This window comes from Chenopodium quinoa, unplaced genomic scaffold (genome assembly GCF_001683475.1).
Source record: "Chenopodium quinoa cultivar QQ74 unplaced genomic scaffold, ASM168347v1, whole genome shotgun sequence".
In the NCBI taxonomy this organism is placed as follows: domain Eukaryota; kingdom Viridiplantae; phylum Streptophyta; class Magnoliopsida; order Caryophyllales; family Amaranthaceae; genus Chenopodium; species Chenopodium quinoa.
Genome location: NW_018744890.1, coordinates 163,235 through 181,479, shown reverse-complemented (window position 1 = coordinate 181,479; position 18,245 = coordinate 163,235). Strand labels below are relative to the sequence as shown.

The following is an 18,245-nucleotide window of genomic DNA, read 5'->3' as shown; positions in this document are numbered from 1 at the left end:
ATGTTACTATGTTAGGTTTTAAAGTGTCGGCTAATAGGTTGAAGCGTTCTATTAAGATGACTAAATTAGGGGGATGTAGCAATGTAGCATGTTAGATTTTAAAGTGTTTGTCTTTGTCGAAGCGATCTATAAAGATGACAACTAATTAGTGGGGGTGTTACTTCATGCATGTTAGGTTTTAAAGTGTTGGCTAGGTCAAAGCGATCTATTAAGACGACCACTTATTAGGTCAAAATGTAGATATTTTTTAGCTGACTTGATTAAAATCTTAAGATAGATATTCAAGATTTGAGAGGATTATATTAATTCTCGTTTGCATTAATTAGGTCGAAGTTTGTTATTTCTAGTTGCCAAAAGTAGGGTGATTCAATTTCCAATAGGTAGCGTCATGTATGGGCTTATGTTGGGCATGTGCTTAGGTAACCATTATTAAACACTATCAAAACCCATCAAAATTATTTTTTTCTTAAATTTATCTAACTTTTTTTTCCGGAAACTCTAAGTAAAAATAAGATGAACAAAATATCAATAACTGCTAATAAGACGATTTTGTTGCATTATTCCATGTGCATCCTAAAATCAAGAAACTTGATGCTCACTATTCTCACTAACTTTTTTCATGGGGCTTTTCCCTTCATCCCCAACTTTAGTTAAGAGGTTGATTGATCACAACATTCACCAATCTTTCTTACACTAGCGTTCAAGCGATTCAAGTTTGCTTTTCATCCTTTTGGTAACGAATAGATTTCAAGAACATCTTGCTGAGAAAGCATGCTCTTGAGTCTTGACTATGGATATTAACTTCAGATGATTTTACAGTAGCCTTATCGCGGCGAGCACGCTTCTTCTCAGCCTCACGTTTACAAGTTGAGGGAGATGGCGAGATGGGTTGTTATGGCGGTGGCGGGTATCATCCCAATTTTTCTGGGTATCATCCCAAATTCTCAGGGAATTATCCCAATTTTTCTGGGTATCAACCAAATCATTGCCAGGTTGAAGCCTCTCAATCTTGTAAACAATTTTCTTAACCACCTTCTTACCTTTCCTTCCACTAATTTTCTCAGTGACCTATCAGCTTTGTGGTTTTCATCCATGGAGGTATTTTTCTTCTGCTTGGGTTTTCAGAGGTCAAGAACTTCATCAGATGGACGAATTTTTTTATTTATTTTGATTTTTGATTTAAATTTGATTTTATGATATTAATTAAGAAATTAAAAAACGAGTTTCAGAAATTATACAATATAATTTTCGAAAAAAAAAACAGAAATTACAAAAATGAATTTTAATTAAAATATGCTTTGAAAAGTCAAATATTACATGGCAAATTACATCCAATTAATTTATGCCACGCAATAAAGTTTTTGGTAGTCACTTTTCAAAAGATTACAAAAATTTTCAATTATTTCACTAGTTACTCAAATAAATAAATGCATCACTTGCTCAAATAATAGTGAATACATACATTGATGCTTAAAATTGTGCGATGGTAACTACCATTAAAACAAACACAAATGTATGTTAAAAACGACAAGAGTATTTGAAATATTAAAATATTATATGCATAATTATCACTCCGTAGAAGATCCTCAAAAGGATATGTAAAGCTCGAATTCCTTTAAAAAATAAAAGAAAAAAAATGATTTAAAGATGAAAAAATCATGCACATTGATGTTGATAATATAAGTAAACCGCCGAAAGTTTTCTCAGGGTTAAAAAATTAAAATCCATTGCTTAACCACTTTAATAAGAAGTACTATGTGTTTTAATTAAAGAGAAATAAAAATAAAATAAAAAGGAAGAAGAAGAATAATTATCACTCTTGCTGGTAGGACTAGCACAATAGCACATCTTTTAGCAACACACTCAAATATGTCAGCTATATAGAATTATTGTTCTTCTTTAATAATTTGTCTGGCATTTTCTATTTCTCAAATTAATCTTTTAATTCTCATGATTTCAACTTTGAAGTTTGTTCAAACATAATTGTCTCACCAAGTAAGAAGAAGTATTATTGACAATTAACACAATATATAAACTCCTCTTTGCATTGAGATCTTTTCAAAAGTTAAATAGATTAAGAGTATGCACGTGGATAAGAGATTAATTACTATATATTCGTCCAAAATTAACTATAGATCTTACATAAATTTTGGATGAAGATAATCTCTCTTACCCACGTGCATACACGTTCTATTCTAGGTTATTAGGAAGTATATAGTACTCCGTATATGATAGTATAGTTTTTGAGGTGACTCCGTATGGAAATTTTGTGTCGCTTTCTTAAATTTCTCATTGAAAATTTGGGAAATTAAGAGGATAACATTTTTCAAACACTATCTTCGACCTTCTTTTTACTTTACATGCAAAAGTACACATTCTAACATTTTATGTGGCAATGATTGAGTTTGTGTGTTGGAGATTATCGCCAAGGAATCCACCTTCAAAAGTATTAGGATGTCCTTTTATGATGCGACTAAAATGTAACTAACAATTCAAAGTTCAAGTTTCTAAAAATTGTGTAGAGTTAAGTATACAAGTATTTTTTGCTTACTTATGTATTACTCATTGATTAACATAATAAAATGTAACTTAGCTTAATAAGTGTTTATTTATACATACCAATGCAAAAAATTCTACATTTTCTACTTTGTTTTCATACAAAATGTAGATTTTAATTTTATTAACAACTATCAATAAGTCTAATTGCTCATACACGACATACGTATGATTTATATAACAACTATTTTGTATGAGTATATTTTTCATTACATAGCATATAACGACATGGACAGATTTGACTCGAGAGAAAGTTAAGAAAAGTGTGGAAGGAAGGTTTCTTTATGGTTATAGCAATAGCACTTTCAGGCCAGGGTGATGAGCTGTGATTAGCAATTTGTCCTCCAAAGTTGTGGATCGACTCAAATCACTCAATATGTGATTAGCAATTTTCCTAACAACTTTTTTGTATACATATATAAATTCCGTCCTACTTTAACTTTGACTTGACTCTCACCTAATTCATGTATTAAAAGAATAATGATTATTTTGAGAGTATTTATTTATATATATAATATAAAACATAAAACATTAAAAAAAAATTAAATAAATCCTAATCTCCTATCATGTATCTTTTCTTAAAATAAAATAAAACATAAAAGATAATACTAAGAAATTAAAGTAGAAGGAATTCATTATATATTGTGCAACACAATAGAAATTCAGATCAAATACCATTCAAATAATCTCCCTGGAAGTTATATATACATTTTGTAATCCCAGAGATAAATCTCACTCCCAAATTATAATTAAACCTTTATTTCCCTCAAAACACTTTTTTTTCCTATATAAAAAAACCTATAGATCAAACCAAATATTACATAACCTACCAAATATTGTATAGTCCAATAAATCATACATGCAACATTATCATGCAACATATAACAAAGATATGAAATTAAGCCTACAACAAAAATAAAAAAAACTTTGGAGGCTCAATTCCTAAAAATCTATGCAACTTTCTACCTCTACTCTTCTTCATTGTTTTCATCATCATCAATAATGTCATCAAAGAAAGGATCAGCCAAGAGCTCGGTCGCAGAGGGTCTAGCCCTAGGCCGAGCTAGGCACTTCTCAATGAACGCCTTCACTTCCGAATCCTTAACCTTGTCAAGGGCTTGAGGCCTTAACCCAGACGTTACCTTTTTATATATCCTAGCGACGTTGTTACATTCACTATAAGGTATTTCCATGGTAACAAGTTCAATTACACACATCCCAAATGAGTAGATATCGACTAGCTCGGTGTAGTCCTCATCATAAAGCTCCGGCGCCATGAACTCCGGTGTCCCTAGGATGGAATGTGCAGCATGGCTCCTTCCTACTACTGCTGCTAGACCCAAATCCCCAATTTTCACCTATTGCAATGCCACTCTTATCAAAGACTTTAGTATTTACATTCTATATAGTTTTAAAACAATATTATATTAAATGTTTATAAAGAAAATTAGACTTATAAATTACGAAATATGCGTACGTATATTATCCCATCCTATACTTAAAAGTTGTGACATTCATTTCAAAAAATATAAATTACTTATCTTTTTAACTAAAGTAAAAAAGAGTACAATCGTGTTTTTATATTTAATAAAATGAAATAATCAGATTTCAAAAAAAAAAAATGAAATAATCAAAATTTACTTATTTTTTGAACCAAAAAACAATACTTTGTACGGACTGGATAACATGATCACAAAGATTTTTCATACTTATACATAATTGGAATGAAATCAAATAACACAGAAATCACATCACATGGCATAGCAATCTAGTTTGGAATGAAATCAAACAGTACTGAATTAAAGCTCATTTACACCCAAACTATTGCAACATTTTATGTCATGTTTCTGAAAATCACGACATAATTCTAGACAATAAATATTTCATTTGAAAACATACCTATATCCGACATAGCATAACATAACATATCAGAAGAAGAATTAACCCGAAAACAAAAAAGCAAAAAATCGGATTGTTACCTGACCAATGTTACCATTGACAAAGAGATTGCTGCAATTGAGATCACGGTGTATAATACAAGGTTCATGAGTATGCAAATATTCCAACCCTTTCAAAATTTGCTTACACCATTTTTTCAAAGCCCTTAAAGAAACTTGCTTATGTTTCTTCCTATACTCCCTCAAATTTCCCGAGGTACAAACTTCGGTAATAAAATTTAATGTATTATGTTCTTTATCCTCCCAAACATGGTACAACGCAATTATGTTTTTGTTTTTCAAACTCCGTAATAACCTAACCTCGGAAAATAACCTATCTATCATAGAACTATCGCCACTAAATTGTTTCAACTTTACTTGGTTCCATGCCACTTCTATGCCCTCCTCTTGATCAAATGCCCTATACACCTTCTTCACGGCCCCGACACCGAGCCGTTCGTCGTAGCGCCCGTACCTCCCCGTGGGGTCCACCTCCACAGACGCCTCCGAGTCGCTATCCGGTGGGTCCAATTCCTCCGTTTCAATAGGCATCTGTTGGTTGTTGTTATTAATAATATAATTATTTTTATTTAAATTAAAAATGACTTGACCTCTACCATCTAAAATGAACACTTGTATAATAAAAAAGAATTAAATGTTTTTAAAGGCAAGTAATTACTTGATTATATTGCACTTCAATGAGGTTGATGGGTCGCTATTATTGCTTTCTTACTTTAATTTTATATTCTTTTGAATTAATTAAATCAAAATTAATGAAAAAAAAAAGAATTATAACTATGAAAAAAAAAATCATCTAGGAACCAAAGCTATACATTTTTTATATAACAAAATGTTTTTATACAAAATGAAGGAAATAAATTTGAGAGTAAAAAAATTCATGAATTATACCAACAATCCTATGTATATTCATAAATAAAATTTTAAAATTAATTGAATTTATACAAGAAAAAAAACCCAAAAAAAAAATACTAAAACCCTAATCTAGGATAATTTGCACCTAAATAGTATTATAAATCAAAAATCAAGAAAACTATATATATTAAAAAAATAAAAAATAAAAAATAAAAAGGGAGAAAATACCTTATTAGAGTGATTTGAGGGAGGGAGAGAGTCTATGCAACGGCAAGGAGGAGGAGAGAAAAAGCAACACAATTTGAAGAGAGAGAGCAAAAGTCATAGCAATAGAAGCCCATGAACTTTATTTATATAGTGTAGGAACTTCTTTACTATTTAGGTTAGGTGAAAAAGGTAGATTAAAAAAAATATGTTTTGTAATTTTGTATTTGGATATTGTAATTTTTTTTCTATTTGAGAGAGTAAAAGGATGTGATATGGAGGATTGTTTGTTATCTTTTATGTATGGAAATAATCTTCTCATTTTTGGGAAAAATCATTCTATACAAGGTAATAATATTTTCTATAATATTTTTTAAATAAACATTTAAGGTACAGTATATTTTTAATTCTGTAAAAATAACTTAATTCAATAATTTATTTATTTTTTGAAGAAAACAATAAAATTAATTTTAATTCAATAAAAAATAATATCAATAAAAAAAAAATTAGCCTGGCAAAAATAATTTCATTTTAGTAAATTTAATTTCAGTTCAGCAAAAATAAGTTAATTAAAAAGAACAAAACTTGGTTTTACAATTCTTAAAATAAAACTTGGTCTTATGCCATGTTCACTTCACCTAAAAAAAATAATATTCAATAAAAAGAATTTAGTTCAGTAAACATAATTTTAATTCAATAAAAATAAGTTCAGTTTAATAAAAATTAGTAACTTCAATTCAAAGAAGAAATATAATAGAGAATCTGTAAAAAAAATAATTTCAGTTCTATAAAAATAATTTAAGTTCAACAAAAATAATTTCAGTCCAGCAAAAATAAGGTGAAGTGAACATGGCGAGGAATGAGATTTAAGCCATGTTTTTTTTTTCTTTTTATTAATTTTAGAAAAAATAACTTCAAATAAGATAACAACTGAAAAATTAAATTTTGATTCGAGTTACCATATTCAAATTACAGCTAAAATGAATTCTACCAAGGTGTAATACATTCAGATAAGTTTAAGTAAGTTCATATAATAAAATTAAATAAGTTCTGATAAGTGGAAATTAGTTGAATTAAACATGTGTGTATACTATTAATTACGGAGTACTAACTATTTTCTAAAGACAAGAACTTTTTTTCACCAAATAAATTTAATCCGCATATAATTTAGCTTATTTTAGCTGTAAAAAAATTTTGATAGCTCTTCTTAACTTTATAAAACAAAATTGTAAGATTAGTTATATCATTTGAAATAATTAACCCTTTAATTTGAAATAAAGCTCTTAAGATTGGACCAAAAAATGATCAATGTGAAATCATGGGGATATATGCTTGTATAAGTTGAATAGTTAGTGGGGTTTGTGGTCAACACACGATTGTGTGCGTGCGTACATGCTATTTTCAATCATCAAAGTTAGTTGATGATGTTCCAGAGTTGACTTTTTTAATTGAAAGATATATGGTGCCTTCTACGCAGCATTTGGGTTTTGTCCTTTTAAATTGACTATGACAAAATCAACAAATAACATAAAATGGCTTCTAAAACTCAAAGCAATCTTTTGATTTTTTATTATATGTAATCAATATTGGCTTATACTGTATTATATTAGTTCCATACTATATCTCTTTAATCATAATTAATTATACACAAAGTAAGTATTATTATAAGTATAGTAGTACAATAACGGAGTAAATGACGGCTATTTAACTTACGGAATTATTCTTCATTAGCATCACTGTTTTTTGTGACTCTACACTCAAAGAAAAAAAAATATTAGCACTCCATAATACGTAAGAAGTTACAATACGAGTATTCGCCAAGAATAAAAAAATAAATTACAATAGGTTTACTTTGGTATTGTGTATTGTGGCCTTTGTGGGTGCCTCGAGACCATATGCATCAAGACTGAATAAAAAAATTTGTAAAGGAGGAGCTAAGGAAGTGGTCTTTGTGAGTGTTCCACTTCCTTAGCTCCATTTGTAAACTACAAGCTAAGTTTGCTAAATGTACCATAACATCTTTAATAAAAATTCTAATACTAACTAAAATCCTTCAAAATGCACTATTTGCTTGACTTGATAAATTCAAAAATAATCAATTCAGATAAATTTTAATAAATGTTATCCAAGTTCACGTTATTAGCATAGAGACTACACGGTAGTTATATTACTTATATACGAATGTACCCACTACATAGTCATGTACTCCACTCCCCGCTACATGGCCGTATAGACTTTCTATTTTTCTAACACAAGCGATAGAAAATCGGTTAGAAGTTAGAACACCTTCTAAATCAAAAACCTAATTGCAATCTATTAGAAAGTACTCCATAAGATAACCGGATTAGAAGGAACCAATCACAAGCTCCTAACTACACGACACACTACCAAAAAACATAATTCTTTATACTAATGGAGCGTCATATTCATATAATATACACCCCAAATTGGCAACTCCGTATAAAATATTTCTGATTTTTTGGAAAACTCAAATTCTACGCAACATGTATGATATCTGCATGCAATATGCAACATGAATAAACAAATGTAACACTTGGTTACATTATGGTTCATGATGTTCCAACTTGCCCCTACAATTCTTGGCACTCTTTCAAGATGGACAAAAGATCAAAGAGTAAAAAAAAAAAAAAGGTAATTATGCTATTATACCTTTTAACTTTTTTTTTTTTACCCGTATAGGTAATTATATACTACTGTCCGTAGTATTGATTATTATTTTATCTAAAGTTATTAGTGAGACAGTAAGTTGAGTGTCAAATGTATTTTCTCTATCTACAATAATCTTAATGTTAAATTTGAACACATAATCACACGTATTTCCTTCGTTTTTCTTTTATTGCACCATAAAGACTTTTACACTATTCACTTAATCTTCTTACACCATCATTTGTGATTTATCTATTAGGAAAAACATAGTCATGTGGGATCTGGCCTGGTTAGATTCGTCTCGAAATCTACTTTTCAAATATCAATTTATTATAATTTTTACAAAATTATAATTGAAGATATTAATAGCTAAAGTAATGCATTGACAAGCGTGAAATCTCTCATGATACAATAATAAAAGAAGGGAGGAAGTATTAAAATATTTAGTAGGGTGGGGTACTGGGGTGAGAGTGTCAAAGGAGGAGAGTCAATAGAGGGGGTTACTTTACATGGGTTGAGTTAAAAAAAAAATTAATTTGTAAAAGAGAGAATTTTATGGACAACATAAAATGGAATACAAGAAGATTATTTTAATTCTTATTGGTGGACACTCATTATGAACAGGTTGCTAGTAATAAGCTAATAAGTCATAAGACTATATAAATTATAAGCTTGTATAAATTTAAAAAGATTATAGGTTTGGCCGATACCTCAAGTTATTGCATTAATTCTATAATTCCAATTGTCATTGATATGTATTTTTGAAAGATTAACATCATGTAATATTTCGTATGACAATAGCTTGGTGATAAATACTTTAGATTTTTAATGGTTTAGTATAGATAGATTAATAGATTGCATACTTGACTACTCGTATTATAGTTAGATGAACCTTATTAGTTATTACTACATTTTTCAATAAAGCTTGGCGCAGTTTTCATTCAAATATGCAATGCCCCAAAGCCCAAAGGCAGGTGAAATGGACCAAGGGCATCAACATACGATTCTATGGGCCTCTTTTACTAAGCAAAATATAGAATTAGGCAACACTGACCCCATTAATTCAAATTCAAGCCAAAAGAAAGAAAATTGATTAAGTAGACTTCTTTTCACAAGTACAACCTGTACTAAATACTGGAGTTGGCTTGTATGATATCGTTTTTTGTTTTCAGTTTTTTTTTAAAATCAAAAACAAGAAACAAGAAAAAAAAAATGTTTCCACTTTTCTACTGTTAGTTTTCAAATTTATAATGGTTTTAATAAGTTTGACTAATTTTTTATTCATTTTATGACACATATTATATGATTTTGAAAAAACAAAAAAAAAAAAAAAAAAAAAAAAAAAAAAAAAAAACACAACGATGCCAAACACCCATTGCTTAATAAGATTCAGAGATTTGGTCCTCAAAATAACTTTGTTTTAGGTGAAACTTAATTGTGAACATCACAATTCGTGTATTGGATTGTACTAAGCTAATTTTTTTTGAAACATTGTACTAAGCTAATTGAACACAATATACTTCGTACCAAACATCATGAAATTTTTGCAAGTCTTTGGTTATATTTTTTTTAAGGGTTAAGTATGTATATCTCGTGTGTAAGTATCAAATACTTGACATGTATGAGGCTTTGTGTATCAAAGATTATGAATAACAAAGGATATAACAAACTCAAATGAACTAAGGATTTTTTTTTCATTAACAATTAACTTGTTATTTTATTATAATATCTTTATCAATTTAATTGTTGTACAGTTGTACTATATACCTAAGTCATAACTAAATGTTTTCTAATATATATATATATATATATATATATATATATGACTTTAAAAATCAATCCTACATTAATTATTTGATCTCATCATTACATGAACAAGTCCAGTGTTGTTTTGAAGCATTTTAGATCAGCACATGGTTATCTTTTCCCTAAGTTTGTAAGTATTGTTTCATCAATGACGATTTTGTAAAACCAAAACTTAAAAAAGGTTCTGAATTTGTGGGGCTAATAACTCGCCTATGTGTATGACATTTTAGGTATAATGTGTGTTTTGCTATCTTTATGGTATTTTTATTGTTAAGGTTAGTAACATATATCTATGGTTATTTATATGTATAAAAATTCTTGTCAATGGATTATTTTGTTCAAGTACGTAGCAATAGAAAATCATTTACAGACATTTCTTTAATGAATAATGTGACAATTGTTTTCATCAAGCTTAGCTTGTTTAATGTAGTTGCTTGGGGAATCATCTTGTAACTTTAAAGTCAAATCCTCGCAATACTTGAAAGATGCCGATCTTCCCTCCCCATCCCCTATCCACCAATATAGAACCAAGAATGCTATGAGTATTGAGGTATGTCAAGGTCTTTCTCCATTTATAAGAAGACAAGTAGTAAAAAGGGAAACATAATATATACCTTGGGAAAATTGTCAAATAATTAAAAACCCAATACTCATATATCGAAAAGACAAATCAGAGCCTTAGAGGATATGGGTGGATTACATATTCCCAAATGATGCCCAAAATTAATATTTATAGGCAAGGGATGAATTGTGTTGCTCGAAACATCTACATACGGGCCCAGAAAATTCTACCAATATGATAGAATTTTCTAGAAACCTATAGAGACCATGAGACACAATTAGTTGGGTTATGGAATTTGGATCACACTAAACCCAACAAACAAATATTAACCTATTAAGTTATTTATCATCAGTTTCATACACAAACCAAATTGAACCTATTTGGCATCATTTTTTATTTTCAGTTTTTTGGTTTTTTAAAAACTAAAAACAGGAAATAAGAAAAAGAAGTTTCCAGTTTTTTTATTGTCGGTTTTCAAAATTATCATAATTTTAATAAATTTGACTAATTTTTTATTCATTAAAAATGACATCTATCATATGATTTTGAAATAAAAAAACCAAAAAACAGAAAATACAACAATGTCAAACGAGCCCATCTCTTTGTTTCGGGTGTATCAAACAAGATTCTTGCTTTGTTTAGAAATAATAATCGCATATGTTATTATTTGAATTTTAATTTAAATGTATCATATATCAGTTATATTTAGTTTACCTTATTTTTTTTCGATCTGTTCTAAACTTATTTTTTTCTTATCTAATTTGATATGACTTGAATTTATTTTTTCAAATATGATTTGATTGTCTGATATAACCAAACTTTGAAGTCTTGTAAATTTGTATTAACGTGTATTTTCTTTAATATGTAATTTTTCATCTCTAATCTTATTTAAAAATACGGAGTAAGTAATAAGACATTGAAATAAGATAAACTAAATATAACTTTACGCGTTATTTCAAGAATTAAAATGATTTAGCTATGAGAAAAGATGAGATGGAGACAGCTTTCATAAACTATAGTAATATCATCATATGACAAGGAAAATGAAGTAAGACATGGTGACTTGATGAGTTAATGATCTGATAATATACCTTTGTAGTGTAATTCTCGAGAATGATTCTACAAGTAAAATGATTAGAATAGTTTCATGCATTGGATTCTGATCAAGTGTACTGAATATGAACATGGGGTGTTTAATTTGCAGCTTTTTAGGTTTCTCAAATGCTTGGATTGTTTCAGCCAAATTTTAGCCGATTTCATTTGAGAATGATTGTACTTTCTAATGGAATTTGTGCTTCACTTGACTCAACTCATGCTAGAAGACCAAGGATTCCACTTTAGGTAGGCTTTTAGATGATTAGACTAACTATCTGACATCTTTCGAGTGGAATATATTTTTAAGAGTATTGGCCTATAAAATCTATTAATGTAGACAAAAATTGATATATATCTTAAATTACTCGTACTAAGTTACTAAGCATATTAGTATCTATATGACAATATGGCCATATGTACAAGTGAAAGTGAAGAGAAAACCCATTAGTCGCCATTACTATAGTATTGAACATATTGGCAATTTATGTAGCAAAATATATCATGCCTTGATCTCAATCAAGCACACAATTTATTAGGAAACAAAAAGATTTTTTTAAAAAATAAAATAATTCATGTATATTGTGTGGTTAGGATTTACAAATTTCAAAATAAAATGCATATACTAGTATTAATTTACCATTAAACACAAGCTTTATTGTTGATCAAATTACATTAAAGTCTCTCTTTAGATTATAAGACTTTAGTTGAATTTGTCAATAATGACTATAATTTCATTGATACTAAGGCTATTTATATTACATTTCAACTAACCTTTTTGGTTAGGGACATTTATAAGATACTCAACTACTCTATAACAAAATGTTTAAATTCATAAGTTGGGACTTCTCAATTCAATCTTATTTGAACGGATGTTTTTATGGGATTAATCACATTCATACAAAGTCAATTGTTAGGCCACTAAATAATTGTAACAAGAGTCTCAATAGCCCGCATATTCAATAATTTTTTTAAGTTGACTTATGCTATAATTACGTATTAGTTAAGTTCAATTTGTAAAAAGAGTATGAATTGACTCTTTAATTCTAAACGGAAAATATCATTGGAGTTAGGACGGAGTAATATTTGTATGCATAATAAACCACTTAATGAGTGCTAGTAGCACATGAACATATACCCGTCCTCTAAATGATCTAATATAGTTACGTTGTACATAGTTGATTAGAACTTTTTCAATATTATAAGGCTTAAAATAAGCATTATTGTTGGGTTTCAAGTGTTTAACATTGCTCAAAAAACAGCTATCTTAGTCATAGTTTGTTGTAGAATTGGTTATTTCCAAGAGCATAAACTATATACTTTTCTACATAATTTCTGCAAATTTAGTTTATTTTTAAATAAGTCATTGTTTACAAAAACTCTTCTGTTTTAGTACACGAGTTGAATTATGGTGAGCAATAGATCCAAAATTCATGTAATTTAAATGCTAGTAGTTATGATTATTGTTAGGTAGTTATAGATCTAGAATTGGTTGGTCTGAATTTCTTTGCACAAAAATAATTGATCATATCATGTGATTGAAAGTACTTAAATTGTCATGTTTCAAAATTTGGAATGCAAGTAGCTAGTACTCCGTAGCATGCTTGACCCTCCTTTGATTAGTATCTAGCATATCTCAAGGATTTTATGCTAAAATGGACAAATTTGCTTGAATTGAGAAATTTCAATTTTCTTTATACTCTAAAAAAACTCGTACAAACGGTAATATAGATGAAATTTGATATTAGATCTTTATCGAGTATCCACTTCTCAAGACTTTAACCAATTAATTCATACAATTATTTTTACGTTAAACAAACATTATTATTTTTCAATTTTTATAGTGTAGGTCCCGTTAAAGCTATTGGTAGATTTGTTTGTGAACACCATAATTACTTTTGGGGTCCTTCGATTTGGCCATGTGACCACATTTAGGTGCTTTTTCCCTTTTGTCTATCGACCAAGTGGGATAATTTAGACACAAATATCCAAATTCATAGTGACAATCATTAGGATGTACCACTATTCTACCTCTCATGATCTAATAATCTATCCTTAAGATTTATCATATTTGGCATCATTCATACATTAATGGATAAAGTAGGAAAAAGAAGAATTTTAAACTATAAATTAATTCACCTTTTCCCTTTTTGTCTCAAATTATTGGTTTCATGTTGCTCATATAGTCATGTATATATATATATACACACCCACAAGAACTTTAAACACAAATAATGAGTCTTGTAATTAATAAGTTATCTTCTTATTACTCTTTAGCGCATCTTAATAAATAGTTGTTTTCACAAGTCGTTGTCCCTTAATTAGTAGGGTGTTCGTTTTACACTAAGTGTAGTTATAAATTCACGCATTTTCGTATATTTTGAACAATGTAACACACATGATGAGGGTAAGGTGTAATTTATACACATGTTATGAGAGGGATAGATGGTACAATTGGTTGGTTATTGTTAAGAGACAATTTGCATAACTTAAGTTTTTCTCCTTTTTTTCATCTCTCTTTGACCAATTCATTTAAACAAGTTATTTTTAATATGATCTTAGTTGTTGCAAACTAGTAAAATTTGTTGATTGCTTTATAGCTTGTTACTCGTATCGACTATTTGTTAGTGATTAGCTGTCAGAAAGTTGTTTAATAGACATTCGACATAAGTAGATACATACCTAAATTTTAAAAAAAATACGGGTCATTATCTTGAAAAGCTAATTTTGTTATGTATGGTAATTTTTGCAAATCACTAATTTAAAACTTTTAAAGAGGTAGTGTTTACAGTAATGTTGCTGAAAATTAATATTAGGACCGAAAAGTGAAAAAAAAAGCTACCGTAAAATTAAAGCTATTACGAGTTGAGTATATACTAAAGAGAATTATGTGATATTTTTCAGGTGCTTGAAATGTTGATGTAATTTGCTACTATGATAAATAATTGAGTTGTTACTGTCTTAGACATCACATATATCCTCAAAGAATAAAACATGATATTTGTGATTTTAGCGTTACAATTTTGAATCTCAATGCTAAAACACTCCACGATGTATTGAATTATTGATAATAGACTGAATGCATAAAATGCACCCAGCTCTCAATTTTACGTTATAGGCTTTTAAATTTATTTTGCAATAATGCTTCAATTGTGGATTATAATATCTCGAACAACATAATTAAGAAATACGAGTATAAATTAGTTGTAGTAGATACACAAATAATAAAATGTGAGTTTCCTGTCAAAAAGTAAAATAAAATGACTACAACAGTTTGTAAGATTAATACAACTATGATTAATTAGCATGAATGATCATAGACATTAATACAAGTTATAAAATTTGTAAGATTTGATACTACGAGTAATGTTTTTTTTTTTTTTAACTAACTATATACAACTACGCAATTCATTTCACATACTTGTAGTAACATATGATCGATCTTAAATAATGTGACAACAATTATCACATAATCAATGCTAAATTTCACCATGTTTTTTTTTACAAACAAGTTTTCACACTGAAAAACTAAGGGTGCGTATTATTCACTCGGTCGATTTATCAAAACTTATATTATCTTACCCCCTCCGTCTTTAAGTGTTACACTTACTAAATGTGACCGTTTTATAAGTAATACACTTTCAATTGTAGCAAAATACTCCATTTAAAATTAAATCTCTCCCCTCCCATGGACCTACACAAACCCACTTATATTTTATTTAAAATTTCAATTCTTTTTCTAAAATTATTAATGTTAATAAATTCACAAATTCTAATATGAGACTGTTAGGATTACTTCTTACTATATACTTTAATTTTCATATCAAATTAATCGGTAAATCTTAATTGCGGAAGCGTACCCGATTTCATGACAATTGATCGAGCCCCTTCTTGATAATTATGCGGCTTTTAAGACACACACTCTAGGGTTTTCTCTCTATTGATGGACTATTATTGAGAGTCTATTATATGTATTACTAGGGACCATAACCCTAGATGTCTATTTATATAGACCCCCTTCCCTAGTTCGCCCATCATGCAATTAGAAAAGGTCCAACGGTCTCTACACATAAAACTAAACCCATACTCTATAAAAAGTGTAACAAGCCCAACAATAATAATTACTTAAAAGGATCACTTTATTTTTGGGCTAAACTATATGATAGCGTATAAATACAATCATAATTGTATAGTCCACATACATTATTGTATTTAGGTCCATAAATTTCTTATAATCTCTCACTTGGAGCAAATACAATTACATGTTTGTGATTCTTGATAATTTCATTATACTTTAAAACTTTATGAGCTCAAAATACTATCATTTCCAAACGTCTTTAAACAATTCGATCCATCAATTATATTAACATAGAGTCGAAGCAATCTAAGCTACAATTAACATAACGTACTAGACTCATCAATGGTCACAATGTTAACACAATCAACGTCATGAATCAAGCATAGGTGTGTAGCATGGAAATAACATAAATGTGACCCCAAATTGTCTATTTTCAACTAGTCCACTTTAAACTTTAGCAAGATCACAATATGATCTAATAGAAGAGTAAACCAAATTGAATACTTTATTTCTGCAAAAATCCTTAAAACCACAATATTCAAAATGTGTCTATGTCATACAAGCAATAAAATAACAAACTCCCACTGAAACTATATATCCTTATGTGGCATGACACCTATACGAGGTGTGCTCATGAAATACTTTGGGTGGTAAACCCTTAGAAAGGAGATCCGCAATCATGGAGTTTGTGCTAATATGCTCTAAGGACAATTGTTTACTCTCCAATCTTTCCTTCACAGCTCTAAACTTGACATCAATATGCTTTAATTTTGTCAAGCTTTTGTTATTGTTGACATCAATATGCTTAGGTATTTACCTAACATTCCAACAATGCATGCAATATCTGGATGGGTACAAACTTGAGCATACATAAGGCTCCCTACAGCTGATGGATAAGGGATCTTCTTCATTTTTTTATTCTCAAAGTTATTCTTTGGGCATTGAGTGAGACTGAACTTGTCTCCCTTAGCCACAGGGGTATCACCTGATTTACAGTCTTGCATGCCAAACCTTTTCAAAACTTTCTCGATATAGCCCTTTTGTTACAATCCAAGAGTGGCTAGATGGCGATCTCAATGAATTTGTATCCCTAACACAAAAGAGGTGTCCCCAAGATCTTTCATCTCAAAGTGATTTGATAGAAATATCTTAGTTTCATGCAAATAGCCTATATCGTTACTGGCAAGCAATATGTCATCAACATATAAAACCAGGAAAACATGCTTACTCCCACTAAACTTATGGTACACACAATCATCAACTGCATTTGTCTCAAAACCATGAGACATAACAACTTGATGAAACTTAAAGTACCATTGACGAGAAGCTTGTTTGAGTCGATAGATGGATTTCTTTAATTTGCAAACCATATTATTTGAATTTCCCGAAATAAAGTTTTTTGGTTGCTTCATATAGATGGTTTCCTCAATGTCACCATTGAGAAATGTTGTCTTAACATCCATCTGATGTAACTCAAGATCATAATATGTCACAAGTGCCATCATAATCCTAAAAGAGTCTTTAGAAGAAACTGGTGAATAAGTCTCCTTATAATCAATGCCTTCCTATTGAGTATAGCCCTTAGCGACAAGACAAGCCTTACGCCTTATCACATTGCCATTTGAATCCCTTTTGGTCTTAAAAATCCATTTACAACCAATGGGTTTTACACCTTCAGGAAATGAAACAAGGTCCCAAACGTCATTGTTCATCATGGACTTAATTTCCTCATTCATGGCATCAATCCACTCTTGAGAGTTAGGGCCTTCAATGGCTTGGTGAACGGTGATTGGATCATCATCCACCATTTCATTATCCAACTCTTGTTCTTGAAGTAGTGCAACAAATTCTTCACTAATTTCATTGTTATCCTCCTGTTCTTGGAGAAAAACAATGTAGTCATCTGAAATTACACGTTTCATGACCACAAGACTCATGCGATTTGAGCGTTCCCACTTATCCATATTCCCTTTTTCAATAGAGGAACTGGAATCCATAAGAGCAGCGGGACGCTCAACCCAAAGAGCAAGGTCTAGATCCATGTAACCAAGAACGATCATAACGTTCTCTTTCCAACTCTTAGTTTATCCCATGCATAGTATTAATGTTGACAGATATCACATTACCAGAAGTATTCACTGAAGAGAACACAAACAAACAAAACAAGTTCACAATGAATATCAAAATTTAACTTTAATAATCAGATTAAAATATTAACAACACATCCCATCACAAGTGGTCCTCTTGGTGTATTAATCAAATATTAACAATAAAATCTTGTCAAACATTAAGCCTTTCTTTGGACGGACTTAACATTCACATGGAAAACCTTATAATTGTTACATATTTATTGCCACAAGTATGTTTAATTTCCAGCTAAATAATAGCCTTCCTTTGGACCGATCATTATCCGCATGAAAATCAAACACACACACATCTCAATATTTCAAATAAATTAATCTACACAAAA

The 18,245-nt window shown here is 29.6% G+C and overlaps 1 protein-coding gene across 1 annotated transcript; it reads right to left on the bottom strand.

The window, feature by feature from the left end:
• Positions 1 to 3,159: 3,159 nt before the first annotated feature.
• LOC110705953 (probable serine/threonine-protein kinase WNK11) lies at positions 3,160 to 5,763 on the bottom strand. The gene is made up of 3 exons (XM_021883873.1): positions 5,595 to 5,763; positions 4,536 to 5,045; positions 3,160 to 3,914 (listed from the first exon to the last, which is right to left on the bottom strand). The coding sequence occupies exons 2-3, from the start codon at positions 5,043 to 5,045 to the stop codon at positions 3,525 to 3,527; spliced, it is 900 nt and encodes a 299-aa protein (XP_021739565.1). The 5' UTR covers positions 5,595 to 5,763; the 3' UTR covers positions 3,160 to 3,524.
• Positions 5,764 to 18,245: the final 12,482 nt, after the last annotated feature.

What these genes read in the sequence shown, in the direction of transcription:
- LOC110705953 (XM_021883873.1), bottom strand. Translation starts at nt 5,045, where the DNA reads ATGCCTATTGAAACGGAGGAATTGGACCCACCGGATAGCGACTCGGAG. An exon ending in TCAATGGTAACATTGGTCAG is followed by an intron (nt 3,915 to 4,535) that starts GTAACAATCCGA and finishes GCATTGCAATAG; the next exon opens with GTGAAAATTGGGGATTTGGG.